General features: G+C 37.9%; 3 protein-coding genes across 6 annotated transcripts; all 3 read left to right on the plus strand.

Moving 5' to 3' along the window:
• Positions 1-3,056: 3,056 nt before the first annotated feature.
• On the plus strand, positions 3,057-4,461 carry LOC115013894 (natterin-3-like). The gene is made up of 2 exons (XM_029440456.1): positions 3,057-3,150; positions 3,377-4,461. Exons 1-2 carry the CDS (start codon positions 3,057-3,059, stop codon positions 4,459-4,461), a joined length of 1,179 nt encoding a protein of 392 aa, XP_029296316.1.
• A 4,945-nt stretch (positions 4,462-9,406) lies between these two features.
• Positions 9,407-11,521, plus strand: LOC115013931 (natterin-3-like). The gene is made up of 2 exons (XM_029440498.1): positions 9,407-9,518; positions 10,431-11,521. The coding sequence occupies exons 1-2, from the start codon at positions 9,407-9,409 to the stop codon at positions 11,519-11,521; spliced, it is 1,203 nt and encodes a 400-aa protein (XP_029296358.1).
• A 1,607-nt stretch (positions 11,522-13,128) lies between these two features.
• ptrh1 (peptidyl-tRNA hydrolase 1 homolog) lies at positions 13,129-18,581 on the plus strand. Of its 4 annotated transcripts, none has more exons than XM_029440618.1 (6): positions 13,129-13,150; positions 13,652-13,777; positions 15,275-15,494; positions 15,934-16,033; positions 16,391-16,436; positions 17,031-18,581. In XM_029440618.1, the coding sequence occupies exons 2-6, from the start codon at positions 13,670-13,672 to the stop codon at positions 17,331-17,333; spliced, it is 777 nt and encodes a 258-aa protein (XP_029296478.1). In that variant the 5' UTR covers positions 13,129-13,150; positions 13,652-13,669; the 3' UTR covers positions 17,334-18,581. The 4 variants fall into 4 exon arrangements, with proteins under 4 accessions (XP_029296478.1, XP_029296477.1, XP_029296476.1 ...); XM_029440617.1 differs by having other exon boundaries at positions 13,130-13,270; positions 13,649-13,777; XM_029440616.1 differs by having other exon boundaries at positions 13,130-13,270.
• Positions 18,582-18,823: the final 242 nt, after the last annotated feature.

Below are 18,823 nucleotides of genomic sequence, written 5' to 3' on the forward strand. Positions count from 1 at the left end.
TTGTATGTTTGTCTACTGATACAGTGTGAAGGCAATGTTAAAGATATACTTTAAAAGCTTTATGGATCTCTTGGTTTGAATTGTTCCACAGATGTAAATCAAGGCACACAAAACTAAACAAGTTATTATTGATTTTAAAGGAAGTGGGACGTGCCTTGTACTCCTGCTCATAATGTCCATAAATAATTCCATAAATATTAATTTCTTTAACAATTTTCTTCAATACCTGCTTGAGGCATTACAACATTACACGAGGCAGTACTTTTCACAATGTTGTTTTCTTCTGCAGATAGTAAATCCAAGTTGAGAGAAAAAAGAAGTGATTGCTATTGACGGTAGTTTGCTATTTAAAAACGGCAGTCTAGTGCAGGATGTACCGTGAAGCGCTAGTGACAATTATCTCTGAACAATCGGTGGTCTGAAGTGTCCACCTTTTAGTATCGACTCGTAACGTCGGCTAAGATGGTAATACAAAAATCACCAGGTACCAGGTACTATCTACAACTTTTCCTAATTGAGTCGAGTTGAGTAGAGCTGTACCTTGCAGTGGAAACTTGCCATCAGTTTACCATCTAGGGCTCCAGTAGATGATTATTTAATATTATCTCCTAATAACTTTCAAGGTCAACATTTTCTAAAATCCTGGGTTGTAAAAGTTTTTGTTGTTGTATTTCGTAATACATAGACCTTTTTACACTTCACACCAATGTACAACACTTCTCCACTTTGTAGTTACAGCTAAAGACGTCGTTCCTTCATTTCAAATTTTAATTAATAAAAATCCTCTTTCCGCTGCTATGCTGATGACACCCAGCTATTCTTGTCATTCCCCAATCTTACACTCAGATAGAGGCATACGTCACTATATCTAATGGATGTTAAGGCGGGAGCTAAAATTCAGCCTGGATAAGACTGGGCTCATGTTCCTTCAGGGGAAAGGATGCCCCACAGAGACCTAGCCATATTGATAATAATGAGGTGCTGCCAACTCTTGTTTCTTTGGAAGGGATGCTCTTACAATTTTGATGACACCTTGCTCTTGTTCCTAAGATAATAAAATATACTTATTGTAAAGTCAATTTGGCCGAAAGCGTCCAAAGTGCTCTATTACCATAATGGAATGGATTTGAGGCTTTCAATTTAATAGTTATGGTAGACAGACTCAGATAGTAATTGTCTATTGAGAAAAAGTATAGATTGAGATCTGTCAAAGTTTCATCTTCATATATTGGCCAAAGTTCAAAACATGCACAAAGTGTAATGAAAATCCATTATAATATTTTTGCAGAGAAAGGAATACAGGAAAGAGTAACTTTTTAGAGAAAATAAATCCCATCTTGCTCTGAGAAAGACACTGACAGCAGTTAACAAACACACTGCACCAGTATCTGTTTATTTGTCAATGTCAGACAGAGTGAAAGTGCACAGTCGGCTTTCTGGTTCAGCCATAAAGCAGTACATATAAACCTGGAGGTGACTGGCTGTGGACTCACAGGGGAGCGACTGTAAGGGTGAGTGCTGTTCAGTCTCTTTTCACCTTCAGTCAATCAAACTCAGGACAATCACTGATGATCTTGATCAAGTGTAATCCATTTGTATTAACTGATTAAACTCTAAAAGTATTTACTTATGCCAAGTAAAGACTGGGCATTATCAAAATGTTACATTGTTAAAAGTGTGATCTGATACACACTTCCAAATTGACCCACTGGGAATGAATACAGTTATTGATTTTAATTAAATGATTATTAACAAAATATAATCAAAATATAAATAATAATAATTAAAATATTGGACTATTTCCATTTCAGGGGGAAAAAACTGACATGTTACTCCTACTTTTTAGATTAAAGAATATATTGGAGAAACATTGGCTTTAACCGATAGGTTTCATAACACTTAACAAACGGGTATGTTTATGAAGCGGGCTTTAACCAAGATTTTGCCAAAAGAGTCTGGACTCACGAAGACGTCTGTGTTTTATACAAGGGTCAATAAAGAGTTTGAAATAGACTACCAGGAATGTGTAGCAAAGGGAGTAAACCAGTTGAAGGGCCACAGGGGCCCATTGTTGATCTCATGCTTTCAAAATATGGCCCTGATAGTTTAAAACATTTACAAGAATGGTGTGATGAATGTGGTTTTCTGACAGGAGGGTCGTTAAGTACTGCACAGATACAGAAACTAGGTACAATACTTCAATGCTCTTTTATACTATTTTAATTATGCTATTTTATCTGCTATTTCAGACTGTTTTAATTCTGCTATTTTAATTCTGCTTTTTTATCTGCTTTTTTATACTATTTTAATTCTGCTATTTTTATAATGTTACTTCAGACTCATTTACATCAACACTGTGATTATTGTACAGTAAATGCTCTTATTCTGTCTAATGTTGCACTCATTTTTATGTTTTTGCTGTGAAGCACTTTGGGCTGCAATTCTTGTATGAAAGGTGCTATACCAATAAAGCTTATTATTATTATTATTATTATTATTATTATTATTATTATTATTATTATTATTATTATTATTATTATTATTTAACTAGTTTTTGTTTTAGTTTATCTTATATATTTTTTTTATAGTGTCAGATTTTCGCAGCACAATGATTGTGGTCAAAATCATTCACGCTGAGAATATTGTATATGTAGTAAATGCAATGTGGCATGCTCCTATGGTTTTACAAAAAAAAGGTTAAAACTAAAAATAGAAAGAAGACAAAAAATTGAAGATAAAAAAATTGAAGATAAAAGCTTTTGGTATATTGGTACGTTGTAATAGAGAAAGAGATTGCAGATAACATGTAAAAAGACAGCTATCATGTTGATCATGTGCCAAAATATGTGTTATTTGGATGAAGGTGATTTTGTCTCTCGTGTTCAGAACAAAGGAAATGTTGGAATAATAAATGCATGTCCTTTTACAGGACAAAATTAAAGAGATATTTGGATCCTGTTAGTTAATTGTTTTGTTATTTAAAGGATGAAATGTTCTGAGCGTAACAAACGTATTTAAAAGTTTTTGATTTAAAACATTTTGTGCTTCATCTCCAGATGAAGCTGTCAGTGTTGTTGATGCTGGCCCTGCTGGCTCTGTCCTCAGCCAGTCTGCAGGACATTGTGAAGAAGAGCTCACAGCACAGAAAAGGTATTTTTGTAACATAAAGACATACAGATATTAGCTTTGCGTTACACCTGCAGTATATACCTAACCATTCAGGCTAAAGCTATTTTTAGACAATATGGTCACTATTATTGAGTGCTCTGACTCTTGCTAAGCTGAATTTCAGTCTATTTAGTACGTTACTAAAACTACTTATTATAGCATTTTTGTGGTTGAATATGTAAACTTTCTGTCTGTCTCTTTTATACAGTTTTCTTGCTGAACCCAGAGCTGGAGGGTCAGGTGCCTGAACCAACTGGTAACAAAGTGTTGGGCCCTCTGACTCCTGATGACCTGAAGCAACAGATGGATCTACCTTCGTCCTTCGTTTTCGGTAATAACGTTAACCTGGAGTGGCTGACCTGGGACGGCTCTTTGCCCAATGGAGCCGTTGCAATCTACATCGGTTACACCGAGCGCACCGATTACGTTTGCAAGTACAAATGCGAGGCCGGCTTCTACAACCCCAGCCTGGGCCCCTACTGCCGCTACCCCTACGGAGACAGTGAGTACTACGCACCCGAGTTTGAGATCCTGATCAATAAAGACAACTTTGAGTTCCTGGAGTGGAAAGAAGGTTCCTATGGTTCAGTGCCCCAATATTCAGTCAGGACCTGCCCAGGTGTTGGCATCTATGTTGGGAAGAACAAGTATGGTCTTGGGAAGGTTGTTCCTCAGTTTGAAGCCTTCTTTCTGCCTTGGGAAGGCGATGAGTATTGGTATAAGAGTTACCAGGTCATGACAATCAACAGGGATGCCTACACCCAACACATTACTGACGTCAAGTACAACATAGATGAGGTTGCGATCTTCCAGTATCCTCCTGAGACCATGCGCATCTCCGGGGTCACCAACAACGAATGCCAGACGGTGGGGAAGACAGTCACCATCTCAAAGACCACAGAGGTGGAGACCACGTGGAACATCGGCCGAGCCACCATGCTGGGTATCACTGGCAGCATCACAGCTAAAATCCCTTTCATCGGCTCCGGGGGCATTGAACTGAGCGGTGAGAAGACCCTGCAGTTCTCCAGAGGAACCACCTTGGTGGAGTCGCTCAGCCACTCAGTGTCTGTGGAGCTCACCGTCCCACCAAACCACTCCTGCAGAGTCCGTATGGAGGGACGCAAGATCAAAGCCGATATTCCCTACACAGCTCGCCTCAGCCGCACCTACCGCAACGGAGACACCCAGTGGACCTCCATCTCCGGGATATACGACGGAGTCCAAATCGGAGAAGTCCGAGCTGTAGTGGACCGCTGTGAACCTGTTCTCGACGCCAAGCCATGCCCCTGAAAGACTGACGGAAAACACACCAGAAGATATTTTTTAACAACTGAAATATTGTTATATATATCACTGATGTTTGTGATATTGGAAGCAAATTATGTGTCACAATAAAGAATAATGCCATACACATGTGTATAAATGGAAAATATGTTTTGTATCGTTTTGTGTCTTAACGAAAACGTTACATGTTGGAAATACATGCAAAATAAAATCATATCATTTTTCTTCATTTCCATTCTCTTAACAATGAAACAGATAGGTCATGATTTTATATTTACAACATACAAAAACATCAGCGCATCCAGGTATATGTTTTATATTTTTTAGTGTATTTTAAAGTTAAGTCTGAAAAAGTAAATTAGCAGCTATAAGCAGAAGTACTTCTGCTTATAGCTGCTAATTTACTTTTTCAGACTTAACTTTTTCTAAACTACAGTTCAGAGGAAAATATTGCACTCTGTTCTTGAACATTTATCTGACAGCCGGAGTTACTGGTTACTGTAGATAAACATTTTCCATACATAATAAATTGTTAGTTGTTTGGGTGCTACATTTTTTGATAAATGGAATTTTGATTGCAGGATTTTTGTTTTAAATTGAAACGTTTTAGTTTGTGGTAATGATATTTTTAGTAAAGTAAAGAATAATTATTACATCTTTACCACACAAACCGAACCTACTAACCAATTTTATAAAACACTGCAATAAAATTATAGTGAAATAAAAGACACTCAAACAGACCAAGGGTTTTTATCGGCCATAGCTGTTTGCAAAAGATTACTTGTAGTTGCAGGGATTAAAAATAAAAACATGGAAAAAAATTAATGGAGAGGGTACAAAAAAAATTCATGATAAAAAAATATATGAAAGGTAAATTAATCATAAAGGTGAATAAATAATAAAAGGTAGATTCACAGTAGGTTAAAGTTGTATGACTTCACAAACAACTGTTATGTAACAACTGTGATAAGTGTTATTCAGCTTTTATTCGTTTAAAAAGCATAATATGTGTATATATGTGGGTGCAACGTTATTCTAGGTATTTTCTAGTCACCTCCTTGTATATTCTGCTTGTATACTTGAAAGGTGCATCCTCGCAAAACCAGTGTGTCAGTTTGAAGCTTCATGTCACCGGCTTTCATTGAAAGTGACTGAGCATTGGTATTGTTCATTTGTACAGCATCACTAAATGTATTCTACAGTTTGTTTTTGTAGTTCACTTTATGTTGGAGAAAAACACTAAAATTGAGATTTCAACATTCAGCTTTGACATTGAGTACACGCATGGGCGGATTATGACACAATGGGCTCCTGGGCACAGACATGCTAAAGGCTCAACTACATCTCCTACAGAGGAGCAAGACACACAGACTAGCTGTTTTGTGCCACTTCATATTTGTTTTCGATTTGTAGTGATTTTTTGTGTTGTTGTTTTGCCTCTTTTCGTAGTCGTTTTACATCTCTCTATAGTTGCTTTGTGTCCCTTTGCAGCTGTTTTGCATCTCTTCGTAGTTGTTTTGGTCATTTTGAGTCTCTTCCTGGTTGGTACGTGTCTCTTTGAGTGACATCCGTCCATGACTTCAGTAATTATTTCCTTTGACACTGCAAATTAAACTAAATACTTTCTATATGAGAAGAACCTGCCTTGTTCCAATACTACCAGCTCCCATTATGTGAAACTAAGAGGGTCACAGAGAATAACAACATCACTGCCCGTCACACTCAGTATACACATCTGAATGATAGCATGAATCTGAATAACATAAAGTTCTCTCTCTGCATGAATGACAAACACAATCAGCTAAATGCTGAATCAGCTGAAGGCTGTGACAGTGCCATTTTGTCAATGCAAATGACCTTTACATAGCCTGGTTTCACACAGAGTCCTCATTCAGACTTCAATAAATAAATGGATAAAAACTTTCTTTCTCAAGGACACACACAGATGGCCATGGCATCAGCGATTTTCAATGATAGGGCTGTACGTGCAGAACAATGTTCATGTTGAGCCGCTTCTCCTCCAGTGTAATCTTGGCAGCCGGCGACATTACGTAACAAGGACCTTCTTAATCAATGACCCACTATTACAGGGGATTTAATCACTGTGTTCCCATTCTGAGCTTATCTAAACATACAGTATCTTGTCATCAGTGCACAGCACTTTGGACATTATGCAATCCTCGATCATCTAGTAGATATGGCTTGTTACATCCAGCCAAATTTATTTATGAAGCACTTTTAACAGTCTCATCAAAGAGTAAATTCACAGCAGGAGGAGGTAGCACTGCTGTTTTCTAAGGAAGGATCAATAAAGAATCCTGTAATCATTATCAGCATGAATGTATTTTTACACTCCTTCAAGGCTGCAGGTTGATGTTTTCTAGTCAAGGACAAAGTAGGTCAGAACAGCATGATGGCCCTTTATCTGCAACTTGTTCTAGTTCTGAAGGAAACTAAGACAACCGGCTATCACAGCTAAAATCAGACAATTACCTTAATGCCAAAAAACCGAGACTTGCAGCCAGGACACTGCTGTTTGTGTCCTGTGTGAAATCACAAGTCAACATTGACTTATTTGTCACGCGTAGTTACTTTAACCCTACCCACGATCTTCTCCTAAATCTAACCAAGTTGTTTCGTTACCTACACCTAACCAAGTTGTTTCGTTACCTACACCTAACCAAGTTGTTTCGTTACCTACACCTAACCAAGTTGTTTCCTGTGAAGACAGAAACAACTTGGTTAGGTGTTGCTGGACATTTGTAGGATATTGCATGAGAAAATAGGAACAACCTTTTGGAGGTTATCATACGAACCGTTGTATGAGGATATGTGAATTATTTACCTTGTATGTTCAGCCAACCTCTCTATATAAGTCATATCTAACAATGTATGTACCAGACCTCCCACAAATACTATACAGGCCACACTAAAAACAACAGAAACAGTCAAATGTGTAAAAATTGTTCCTTTACCACTGAACTACAATACACTTGCTCAACATCTGGTATTAAAATGCTTCCAAAGTGTTAACTTTTTAGAAGTTAATAGCAGCAGCTTTGTGTTAAACTATGAGGTTTGATTGTGAGCCTAAGAAGAGGGCCAATTTTTCTTAACCCATAATATTGATTAAAATCATCTGAGCATGAAAATCAAACAATGTGTACATAAATATGTTTCAGTTGGCAGCAAACAAAAGGTCCAACACAAAGAATAAGCATATAAAAGTACAGCAGTACAGTTGCAGGTGGCATGTGATTAGTTTTTATTCAATTAAATAATTGTATGCTCAGTGTATTAAACACATCTAGATATTATTGTTTAGCCTTTAAGGTGTCTGATGACGCCATAAATGAGGACATATTTATAGGAATTAGCTCATAAAGGTCACTGTTTTGAATCCATACAGGGGAAGCTGGCCTCTCTGTGACACTGACATCAGAGGACAGTGGCTGTAGTGATCAGCTCCCAGTGAGAATACCAAACATGCTCAGTCACTCTTCCTACTTCCCTTGTATGAGTTTTAAACTAGTTAATTGGGAATATTACATTTCCAAAGCTCCATATGTGGTTATCTTCTGCTCTGAGTTTTTCCTTTCACATGAACACTTCAAACTGAGCAGCAGGAGAGAGTAAACTCTGGGTCAACGGGCGAGAAGCTGCTGCAGCTCTCTGTCCTGTTTATTGCAGGCAATAATTCTGCAGGGAGGTTTTAAAACTCAGCACATACTGCAGGCAGCTTCACTGCAGGAGGAATCTGTTGAGGTAAACACAGCTTCTCTATATCTGAATGAAGTGCTGATTTAGATTTACAACATTCCACATAATTTGACTGTCTGATTATTATCCTACAGTGCATGAAATTGATTGACAATCAAAATAATTAAATGGGTCTAAAATATTTGAATCTGAAATTATTTAGAACCTTCTTGTTGTGACATTTTTGTTACTATGGCTGCTCTTGAAATAATAAATGAAGCGGCATCCAATTATTAATAATACTGCTGCCTTAATAATACATCTTTGGCAGTTTTTTATTCATTTACATGAAGTGATTGAACATGAAGATTTTTACTATCTGTTTCACGTTGTATGTGAGGAAACCATGTGTATTATGGTATCACAAAGGTGTATGTTACCAGGACTTTGTTTCCTTCCATTCATTTCCTTTAATGTTTTTGTAATTTGTTAACTGAAATAATCCTATATCCTAATATTTCTGAATATTTCATTGGCCAAATGTTATGCAAAGAACACATTTTAATCATAAATGTAGATTGACATTATCACATTTTCATGAGAGAGCAAGCTTTTTAAATAATGCACTATTCAATATGTTATTCAACAGGCCAGTTGCACTGCCCTTAAACTCTTAGACTTAACTAAACCTAGATATTGATCAGGAAGTTTGTGTGACAAAAGCTAGAAAGCAAAAGCCATTTGTAAAGACATCTATATCAGAGTGAGGGCAGTGGTTTCCAAAGTTTTTGAGTTGAAAAACATAGGTGTTAATGGTAACTGTATTAACTGTTGCATTGTGATAATGGCTGTAACTGAGCCATCACTTATTCAGAAATAAAAACAATATGTAAAGTACAAGCTGGACTGAATTGTTCCTGAAACCTCAAGTAGTCTAGGGGTCAATTTTACTCTCATTTTTTAAATTTTATTTCAAACCAGAAATAAATGAGAAACTTGCGTGAAAAAGAACTTGCAGGTCATGTTATGTTATTTAAATACAACTTAACTTGGCTCCCTTTGCTATTCATTTCCCCAAAATAGTTATTGGTTAATAAAAAATGAATCGATCAGTATCCATAGTGGGACATGACCACACTCAACCCTAACCCAGTGCTTATACTTTTGTAAGTTTGATGAGTTTTGCTTTTTTGCTTCAGACTGAATCCCCAGTGATGCTGACATGCGGGTCATGTTTTCTCTGTGTGTCCAGATGAGGTGGCCTGTCGCTGTATTCTTGGCAGTGCTGCAGTTCTGCAGCCCAGCACTGCAGACTGACCCGCGTCTCTACATCTCCCAGGTGCATGAAGGGCAAGAACAACCCAGCAGTGAGTCACATCATAATAATACTGTTTTATCTAGTCAGACACCCAGATAGAGTTTCAATCTATAATTTCACAGAAGTTACATCAGCATAAATTAAAAACATGATATATTTACAAAAACAACCTACAAGCCAACGTATGATCAAGGTCGACCAAAACAAAATACTTAGATACTTACTAATTCCCAACTACGATATTATTATTCTGTCCAGGCCGTCCTCACCGAGAAAAAAAAAGGCTGTATAGGTTTGTACAAGCAGATTGTGACGAACCATATTTACGTTTGTTATCATAATTACTACGGCCACTAGAAGTGATTATGACAGGAGCAATAGTGGAAGTCTGGTTTGGTATTATAAAGAGCAACAAAACTCCACTTACGGAGGAGATTCAAACAAACACAGGACTAAAGACCCAGGGGCCAGAGTTCTTATCCAGTTTGAAATCAATAGTCAAGATTTTATTATTTTAAGTTACGGACGTTACCACGTCACGTTCTACATCACATACTTAACGTAATAACTACCTTCACTGGCAACCTACCTATTCTGTCGTTTTGGTATGAAGATGTGTTGATCTGTCAGCTGTGTGCATCCCTGAAAAAATGTACGCTGCACATCCGCAAGAAGCAATTAAGTACATGAAAGTATTTGCAAAAACAAAGTTTTCAAGGAAGATATTCTCGTTACGGACAAGAATGATTGGCTCTAATCTGCCCGTAGTGGATACACTTTTAACATCCAGGTACATACAAAGTATGCATGCAAGTACGTGAACAATGTTGTTTGCATTACAGCCATACACCTTGGTTTACTACAAGTATATCAGCCTTTGATTAAGACTAGATTCTGTTAGGTTCATTTTCTTTTAAATGATTGAAATTGACTATATTGATCCTGTATTCTCTTCCAGAGGCATGGCTTAACCCCACGCTGGAAGATGTTGTCCCTTCCCGGGAAGTCATCCAATCTCCTGAAATTAGAGAGACTCCAGAAACTGAGACGACCTCTCACTCCTTCCCCATGTTTGGTGAACACACCAACCTGAAGTGGGTGACGTGGAGCGGCTCTCTCCCAAACGGTGCCGTCGCCATCTTCAACGGCTACACCGAACGCAACGACTACGTGTGCAAAGTCAACTGCGAGGCCGGCTTCTACTCTCCCAGTAAAGGGAACCTCTGCCAGTACCCGTATGCTGACAAAGAGTATGCTTCCTCCAAGTTTGAAATGCTGGTCAACGTGGATCACTTTGAGTTCCTGGAGTGGGTTGAAGAGTCGTATGGGTCAGTCCCAGGTTATGCCATCAAAACCTGCCCCGACTCAGACATCTATGTGGGCAAAAACAAGTACGGTCTTGGCAAAGTAGTGCCCCAACACGAGGCCTTCTTCCTTCCCTGGGAGGGCGATGAGTACTGGTACAAGAGCTACCAGGTTCTCGCTATTAACAGAGACAGATACAGCCAGCACATCTCTCATGTGGAGTATGGCATCGACCAGATGGAGCTGTTCCACCATCCTCCGGAGGCCCTGCAGCTCGCCAAAGTCACCAACCTGGAGTGCAGAAATGTGCAGAAGACGGTGAGACTGGAGAAGACCAGTTCGATAGCGAAGTTCTGGGATATTGGCAGGGAGACCCGCAACGGCTCCATTTCCACCATGAAGGCCAAAGTGCCCATCCTTGGCCCGGGGACTGTGGACCTCAGCAAGGAGCAGACTGTGACCTTCTCAGAGGGAACTAGTATTGTGGAGGCCATCAGTCACTCTGTCTCTGTGGAGCTGCTGGTGCCACCCAACCACTCCTGCACCGTTAGGATGGACGGCAGGAAGATGACGGCCGACATCCCCTTCACTGGCAGGCTGAGCAGGACCAATCACAACGGAGACACCCACTGGACGTACATCACGGGCATCTACGATGGCGTGAGCGTCGGCGAGATCAATGCTGTGGTTGAGAGATGTCAGCCGGTTATTGACGCTGTTCCCTGCACCCCAAGTCAAGACTGATGATCAGTCTGTTGGACTTACAGCTCAAAGGGCAAATGTAAAAAATGTAAGTTTCCAGAGTACAAATAAAGACATTCAATATCTATTTCTTTGTGCGTCTTCCTTGACCTGAGATATTTTAGGCCAGTCACCGAATCGACCCTTGAAAGTCATTTTCTGATTATTTATTTCCCGTGCTACTTGTCCAGTTACAAGTCTGTACAATTAATTAAATATCTTGAAGTACATTTTCTTTAACAACATTAAAGATATGGCATTAATATGTCATAATTACATTGACCACACAATATAATGATCCTTACAAGGAAATTGTCAAATATATATATATGTTTAATATTTAATAAAAACAATATTAAACCATTAGTTGAATCCAAGATTTTTATTTGATCATTCTTCTACAATGTTTATTAAATTCAGTCACACAAAGTTCCTTATTGTTCAGAAACCATGCAAACATTTATAGTGTTTTATAGTAGGTGTAAAACGTGGGTTATATATGTTGAATAGTTTATATCTCTTAAGTGACAAAATAACTATTACTAAGGACAGTAAATACATATATTTATATTTTTGGACAGGTCACCACCAAGGCCCCAGCACCTCCGGCTCCAGGTTCACAATGTGGCAACTAGTGTGTGGCGATCTAATTAAATTAAAATGTGTTTGTTAATACAGGACTAAACGTTGATCAAAACTAAAATAACAAAAGCTTTAAGACAACATCTGAATTGCCACTAAATCTTGAGGTCCCATCTGGTAGAGAGGTTAAACTCTACTTTTACCACATTTAGTGTATATTTTACAAAAAAAAGAAATTAAGTAAAAATACAAAAGTATTAGCTTCAAAATATAATTGAAATGCCCAAAGTAAAAGTACTCATTTTGCAGAATAGTCCATTTCCATTTATATTATATTAATTAATGTGTACAAGATTTAAATATGCGGTAATGGTGGGGCTAATTCAATTTTTTTTAAATAATATACTGCTCTTTGTGAACTTCGCCCTGGGGAACAAGTCATATTGATATAAAAATATCTTATCTATTTCTTTATTATAATTTGTAGAATAAATCAGAATCTGAAAAGAAACTACTAACTAAAGTTATCAAATAAATGTAGTAGTCAAACGTTTTAAGAAAATATTGGTTGCCTAATTTATTTATTTTAACAATGTTTTAGAAATAGTTTTTTGTTCAATTAAAATGATGAGATAGTATTTTTACATTCTGCTTTAACATTAACAGGTCACGTAATGGAGACTACAGCAGGTGTTTTCACTGATGGACACTGAAGGTGTGTTTATCAGGAAATGTGGTGATAGGTGTGACCCCTGCCCTGCCACTAACACACTCTACTGCATACATTTTTGTTATTCAGTGTGTCCTGATCAATCCCCATCCACTCAGAAAATAGACTGTGTTTTCTGTAGAATACAGCCTCTGAAAATACATCTCAAATGTTGAGTGTATTGCTTTTGTTGAGCAAAATGTGAGCCTACTGTAATTCTCAGTCACCGAGCTAGATGGTGCTGTAGCCCAGCAGAGCAGGAAAAGGCAGTCCTCTCAGGAGGTCTTTCCAACAGTCGTTGACTTGTGACAGAGGCATGACAGGACGTCTAGCTCAATAATGTAACCTCGTTTAAATACTTGACAATATTTAGTTAGTATCCTATATATTGGTCTCACCTGTCTAACGTAGTGTGTGGTTGTTCTTAAGTGTGTCTGCTGGTGTTGTCTTGAGCCAACAAGGTACAGTAAGCTAGGCGTAGTAAGCTAACGTTAACAAAACCAGTTAAAGTAACCTTCACATAGTTGTGACAAATACGATGTAAAAACTTCTCTGAGTTCGGAGTTTTTTTTAGATATTACTTAGCTAATACATTAAAGGCATCTACAGATACATATAACTGGATTAAGTTCATATACATTGAATCCCATTGAGAAATAAGTCTAATTACACAATGAACATACAGGGTATTCTTATGGAAATGTTTCCTCACGATACATCATTTTGAAAACGTATGAAATTTAACCTAATGACAAGAGCTCACAGTCTTTTTTATGGGCCGATTGAAAAAAGTCCCAGTTTTAAGTAGATGTTGTCGTTATTTGTCACTCTTTTTTAAGAAGCTGTTGAACTTTGTCACAATGCGACGATTTTTAACAAGAGTCATAAACCGAGTTTTGCTGTGTGCGCCGTTTACACCGGCGATGGGCATTGAAGCAGCAATACACACACACGGCCGACGAAGGCTGGTAAGTGTTTAACCTCACATCATTTACATGCTGTCTACTTCACTGTACTGTAGCTACACGAACAGTTGTTTAACTTTCACTACCATAGATTTTCTCAACAGAATTGCCAGTCAAACGTAATGGATTGATAAATCCAACCAAACAACATTCAACATATTTGAGAATATAGTGCTGTTTGGACATTGTTACACATAATGTACGTTTGAAGACATTTTCAGGATCAGTCTAAGCCACTTTTTAATTCGGTCTAAATCTCATTCAAATGAAGTGATGATTTCTGTGCTAGATATCTAATGGAGTAACGTCACTGCTTCAGCCATATGGTTGTTACGAAGCAAGGCTGCCCTTTAATGTATAGTTTTTAGAATAGAGTTTGGCCTGCTCTCTCTGTTTACTACTGGTGAACTGTGACGGGTTAGGGACCAGTCCTAGTTTGTCCACAAGTCTAGCCACAAAAAGGGGTTTAATGGAGACATTGTAATCATACTATGAGATATAAGTTACATTTTGGCACCTTAAGAAAGATCACATCACATTTCGGTTTTCTTTTAATAAACTTGTCATATTTGTAATCTTTTAATGTACTTTCTCAGTTGACCTTCACTGCGTTAACTTCTCCTTGCCTTTTCACTGAGTCCTGTTCAAGTAAAAATAAATAAAAGCTCAGTGTGTAGATGCAGAACACAATGTTTGCAGTGTGTCAGCAGCCATAGAGTTGAATACAATGTAGTCTATAGTGTTGCTGTTAACAGAGCTGCTGCTGCCAATGGATCAGTACCATCAGTACAAGGCAGCTGCTGCACATGTCCTGTGTGTTTATGTCAGTTGACTTAAAACTTTTTCAAAGGAAGAATTGTTATTGTAGAATCACATTTGCCATTCTCCTTTAGTGTGTTTTTAAACCTTTCATTGGATGTGTCTCAATCGTCTGATTCAACTTAATTTAACAATGGCACAGAGGAATGAGATATATCTGGCTTTGAAAACACGCACACTACTTGTTAGTAGAATAAATTCATTGTTAGTTTTGGTCTTTTCATGAGCTCCGTTGACAAAAAGAAAAATATAAAGGCATATTTATTTATATAGCACAATTCATACACTTAAATGTATTTAAAAGACAAATATATGAGTGAGACCGTAAAATAAAATCTGAACGTATGTAGAAAATATGAGACAGACATGGGGAAGATATATAAATAAGTGAATAAATTCAGGCAGAAAACACAACATCGTTTCAATTATGGTTTTAAGCCTGATCTTAAGGTGTAGAAGTATATATATCACCAGCCATTTAATTTAATTTGTGATAGTTCAAATCTAAAATGATAACTTAATATGTATCTAAAGATCTTCTTGTTATTGCTATTCTTAATTCAAACTCAATTTAAAGATTTTAGATCACATCGTTAAGAATCCTCAGAATTCCGTAAACTACAGAACATGTAGCTTTCAATATTGCAGATGTGTGTATTCATATTTGTGTGTGTGTGACAGGTGGTGGGACTGGGTAACCCGGGGATGGAGGGTACCAGACACAACGTCGGCATGGCGGTGCTCGGCACGCTCGCCGCCCGGCTCGGCGTGGCTGACCGTTGGCGGAGCGACAAGCACGTGTCTGGTGAGGTCATCGTGTCAGAGGTACAACAAACACATGTGGTGCTGCTCCGTCCCAGGCTGCTGATGAACGTCAATGGAGTGTCAGTGGCCAAAGCAGGTGAGGTCACCGTCTTTCTGTGTGTTATGCAATAGGTGATGCTTAGCAGGAATAAGTGTTACCTTCCTTCCTGTTCAATCAATTTATAATCAATTTAGTCGATTGATAGGAAATGATAAATCGATTTTGCTAATCAGTTAGTCATTTTAGTTGTTTTATGAAGCTAAAATGCCCAATAATGGCTGGCTGCTGCTTTTCACTGTTTTTATATCGCTCTAAAATTTGACTGTTGGTCAAAAATAGAAAAGAACAATTTGGTGTTGTCTGTTAAAGAAACGTTTTATCCTGGAGATGTTTGAATTATTCATGAAAAGTTAAGAAAACTAAGAACGATAAAGTTGTTTGTTGATTAATTTGTGTCATTAATGAACAAATTCCTGGAAATGTTTTCTTGGATATTTAATATGGATGATCTAAAGTTTCTGTTTGTCCTCTCCAGCTAGTAAATACGGCATCGAGCCTGAAGACATCTTTCTGGTCCACGATGAAATGGACAAACCTCTGGGGAAAATCTCCGTCAAACATGGAGGAAGTGCCAGGTCGGTTTCCTTCATCACGTTCTTGAGAGCTCATGTTGTCTCTGACTTAATACTTCTCCACGCCGCAGTTTGAAGGTCTAGAAAAGTAAAACAAATGAATGTTATTTGTAAAGCTTTCAATGTGTCATGCAAATAAATACATGTGTGCATCTAGTTCCCTCTAAGAAATAATTACCCAAATCCATTTTATGTTGTTATGTGAAGTTATAAGATTCAGTATACAAATATCAGGACATTGATGCTCACTGTTATATTTTGTGGAAATGACAGTTTGAGGTGCAAGAACAACTTCCCCCCTGTGTTTATTACCGTGACAACGCAAAATTGACTCTGACCCCAACTTCTTCTTGTTCACAGAGGTCATAATGGAGTCCGCTCCTGTGTAGATTGTCTTCAGACTGATGTAAGTGACACAACTGTTCACAACACCTCCCATTGGAATTCTTAGGCACGTTTTGTTTTTTAAGAGTCTCATTTTTATGTTTGATTCACTTTGATTCACTTACATCTGCTGGTTAAAGTCATGGTGACAGCGCAGACATATTTCCAAGATGTTTTTATTTAATCAGTTAATCTCATTGAGACACAGGGTCTCACGCTCAAGAGAGACCTGCTGCTAGCTCTAGATAGATATATATATATATATATATATATATATATATATATATATATATATATATATATATATATATATTATATATATATATATATATATATATTATATATATATATATATATATATATATATATATATATATATATATACACACACACACACACACACAAAAGATATACACATAGAACAAACTGAGGTGCACATTTGAAATGCACTAAAGTGCAGAATAAAGCTTAGATTTGTATCTGACGAACGTTTACGTGTATTTCTGCAGACAAACAAAACATTTAAAACTCAAGCACAGAACTGGACTGGACTGAAGGTAGATCATGTGAATGTGTGTAAACCAGCAGTTTTCTCACGTCCTGTCGTCTCCTGCAGGTGATGCCCAGACTTCGGGTCGGGATCGGCCGTCCGATGGAGAAAACACAGGTGGATCGTCACGTCTTGGGCCGGTTCTCCTCCGAGGAGAAGAAGGTTCTGGACTCTGTTCTGGTCCAGTGTGTGGACCTCCTCCTCTCCCAGCTCTCTCTGCAAGACTCCCAGCAGGACTCCCTGTCCCCCTCCTCACCAGCAGGGGGCAGACAAGCAGCACAGAAGAGGAAGGAGATGGAGCGCTCAGCCTCTCCAACTGGGAACTCTGCTGCTGCCCAAAGCACCAAGGGCCTGAACTCAAAAACATGAACCCTTACAGAGAGAAGATGTTTACTGTGACTGTATTTATTCTCTGGTGTGAGGTAGAATGAGCCAAAGCAGACACATTTCTACAGAGCTTGATAACTGCTCGCAATGATCGACTTGATTCTTCTTGGTAATCCTTCGACTGGAGCAGGTGTGTGTGTGTGACTGTGACCACAAGAATAGGCTAAAAGCTCAAAATTAATGGATTCCACAACCTCCTAAAATCAGAGCTGCAACTTGTGCTGTGTGGATATATTTAAAAAAAGATTATATTTTACTATATTTAATGTAAAGAAATGACACAAAAACACAATTTGCCAGTCTGAAAATCAGAAGAAAAAAAGAATGTCCGAAGTTTTGATTACTACCACCAGGCAGGTTGTGTGTTCACTCATATTTGTCTGATTGTTGGTTCACATTGAAACCTAAAATAACCGAGGAAGAACAGATTTCAGTAAAAAAAAGTATATGTTTTTGATGTGTAGCCAAGAATATATTACGGATATCTAACATTGCAAGATATGGCTTTAAAAAATATTTTCTGATGAGATGCTGTACTTGAATGGAAGACAATGATATATTAATCCTATGGTCGCTTGCTCTGTGTGTGTTTTGAAGCTCATACAGATGCAAATGAAAGATTCCATTTATTCTGATTAAAGTAATAAATTAAGAGGACTGTGAAGCCTCCTGGAGGTTTATGGCATTTGAAATTGTTATGCCACCGTTGTTATAGAAAGCACATTGATCTTAATAATAAAATAGCCCATTTCGTCATAGTTTGTTATTTGCACGATTGATTAAAATGTGTAAATGCAGGAAATAAGTCACTCATACGTGTGACTTAATTACAAATATGTGCATACGAGTGGTTCTCTGGCCTTTCTGTACAGACATGTTCTTTATTGGCAAAACTCTGAAACTGATGCATCTGTGATCAGCTGATATATCCAGCAGAGAACAATCACAGCACTGGATTGCCAACACTTTACTACATTACTACAAACAGACATTTTGGTCCAAAATGCTGAGTTGATTCTCCACTTGAGGATACCTGCTTCTAACAGCAGCTGGACTATTGTGCTATTGTCTTTCAGTACTTCATATTTCCAAATGGTGCATTTTATTATTTACTCTAAACACAGCTGTAGTCAGGACTCAAAGCGCAACCTAGAGACACATAATGTGTTTGTACTGTATGAGATGCTGCTCTGAAGTGTGAGCACTGTAAATGTCTTTTTGGGAACAGCTTCAGGTCTCATTTGTGTATTTCTGACGTGTGGTGGCATTTTTAGATTAATAGACTCCCAAGTGATGTAGTTCTAACAAGTCAAGAGTCAAGAATTGAACTGGGAGAAAACAAAAAGCTCTTTTCTTGAAACTCAATTTCTCCTTGTTTGCAAGTAAAAGTGGCAGCGAGCCTCCTCATGCTGCTGTCAGCCGAACATACGCTTCTCCTCACATGCTACTCTCTTCCATCTTGTCCTCCCTGA

This window comes from Cottoperca gobio, chromosome 9, assembly GCF_900634415.1.
Source record: "Cottoperca gobio chromosome 9, fCotGob3.1, whole genome shotgun sequence".
Classification (NCBI taxonomy): domain Eukaryota; kingdom Metazoa; phylum Chordata; class Actinopteri; order Perciformes; family Bovichtidae; genus Cottoperca; species Cottoperca gobio.

Coding starts and splice junctions, on each gene's coding strand:
- LOC115013894 (XM_029440456.1), top strand. CDS start 3,057: ATGAAGCTGTCAGTGTTGTTGATGCTGGCCCTGCTGGCTCTGTCCTCA. Junction 3,151..3,376: donor GAGCTCACAGCACAGAAAAG/GTATTTTTGTAA, acceptor TCTTTTATACAG/TTTTCTTGCTGAACCCAGAG.
- ptrh1 (XM_029440615.1), top strand. CDS start 13,583: ATGGGCCGATTGAAAAAAGTCCCAGTTTTAAGTAGATGTTGTCGTTAT. Junction 15,495..15,933: donor AGTGTCAGTGGCCAAAGCAG/GTGAGGTCACCG, acceptor TGTCCTCTCCAG/CTAGTAAATACGGCATCGAG. Junction 16,437..17,030: donor TAGATTGTCTTCAGACTGAT/GTAAGTGACACA, acceptor CGTCTCCTGCAG/GTGATGCCCAGACTTCGGGT.
- LOC115013931 (XM_029440498.1), top strand. CDS start 9,407: ATGAGGTGGCCTGTCGCTGTATTCTTGGCAGTGCTGCAGTTCTGCAGC. Junction 9,519..10,430: donor TGAAGGGCAAGAACAACCCA/GCAGTGAGTCAC, acceptor ATTCTCTTCCAG/AGGCATGGCTTAACCCCACG.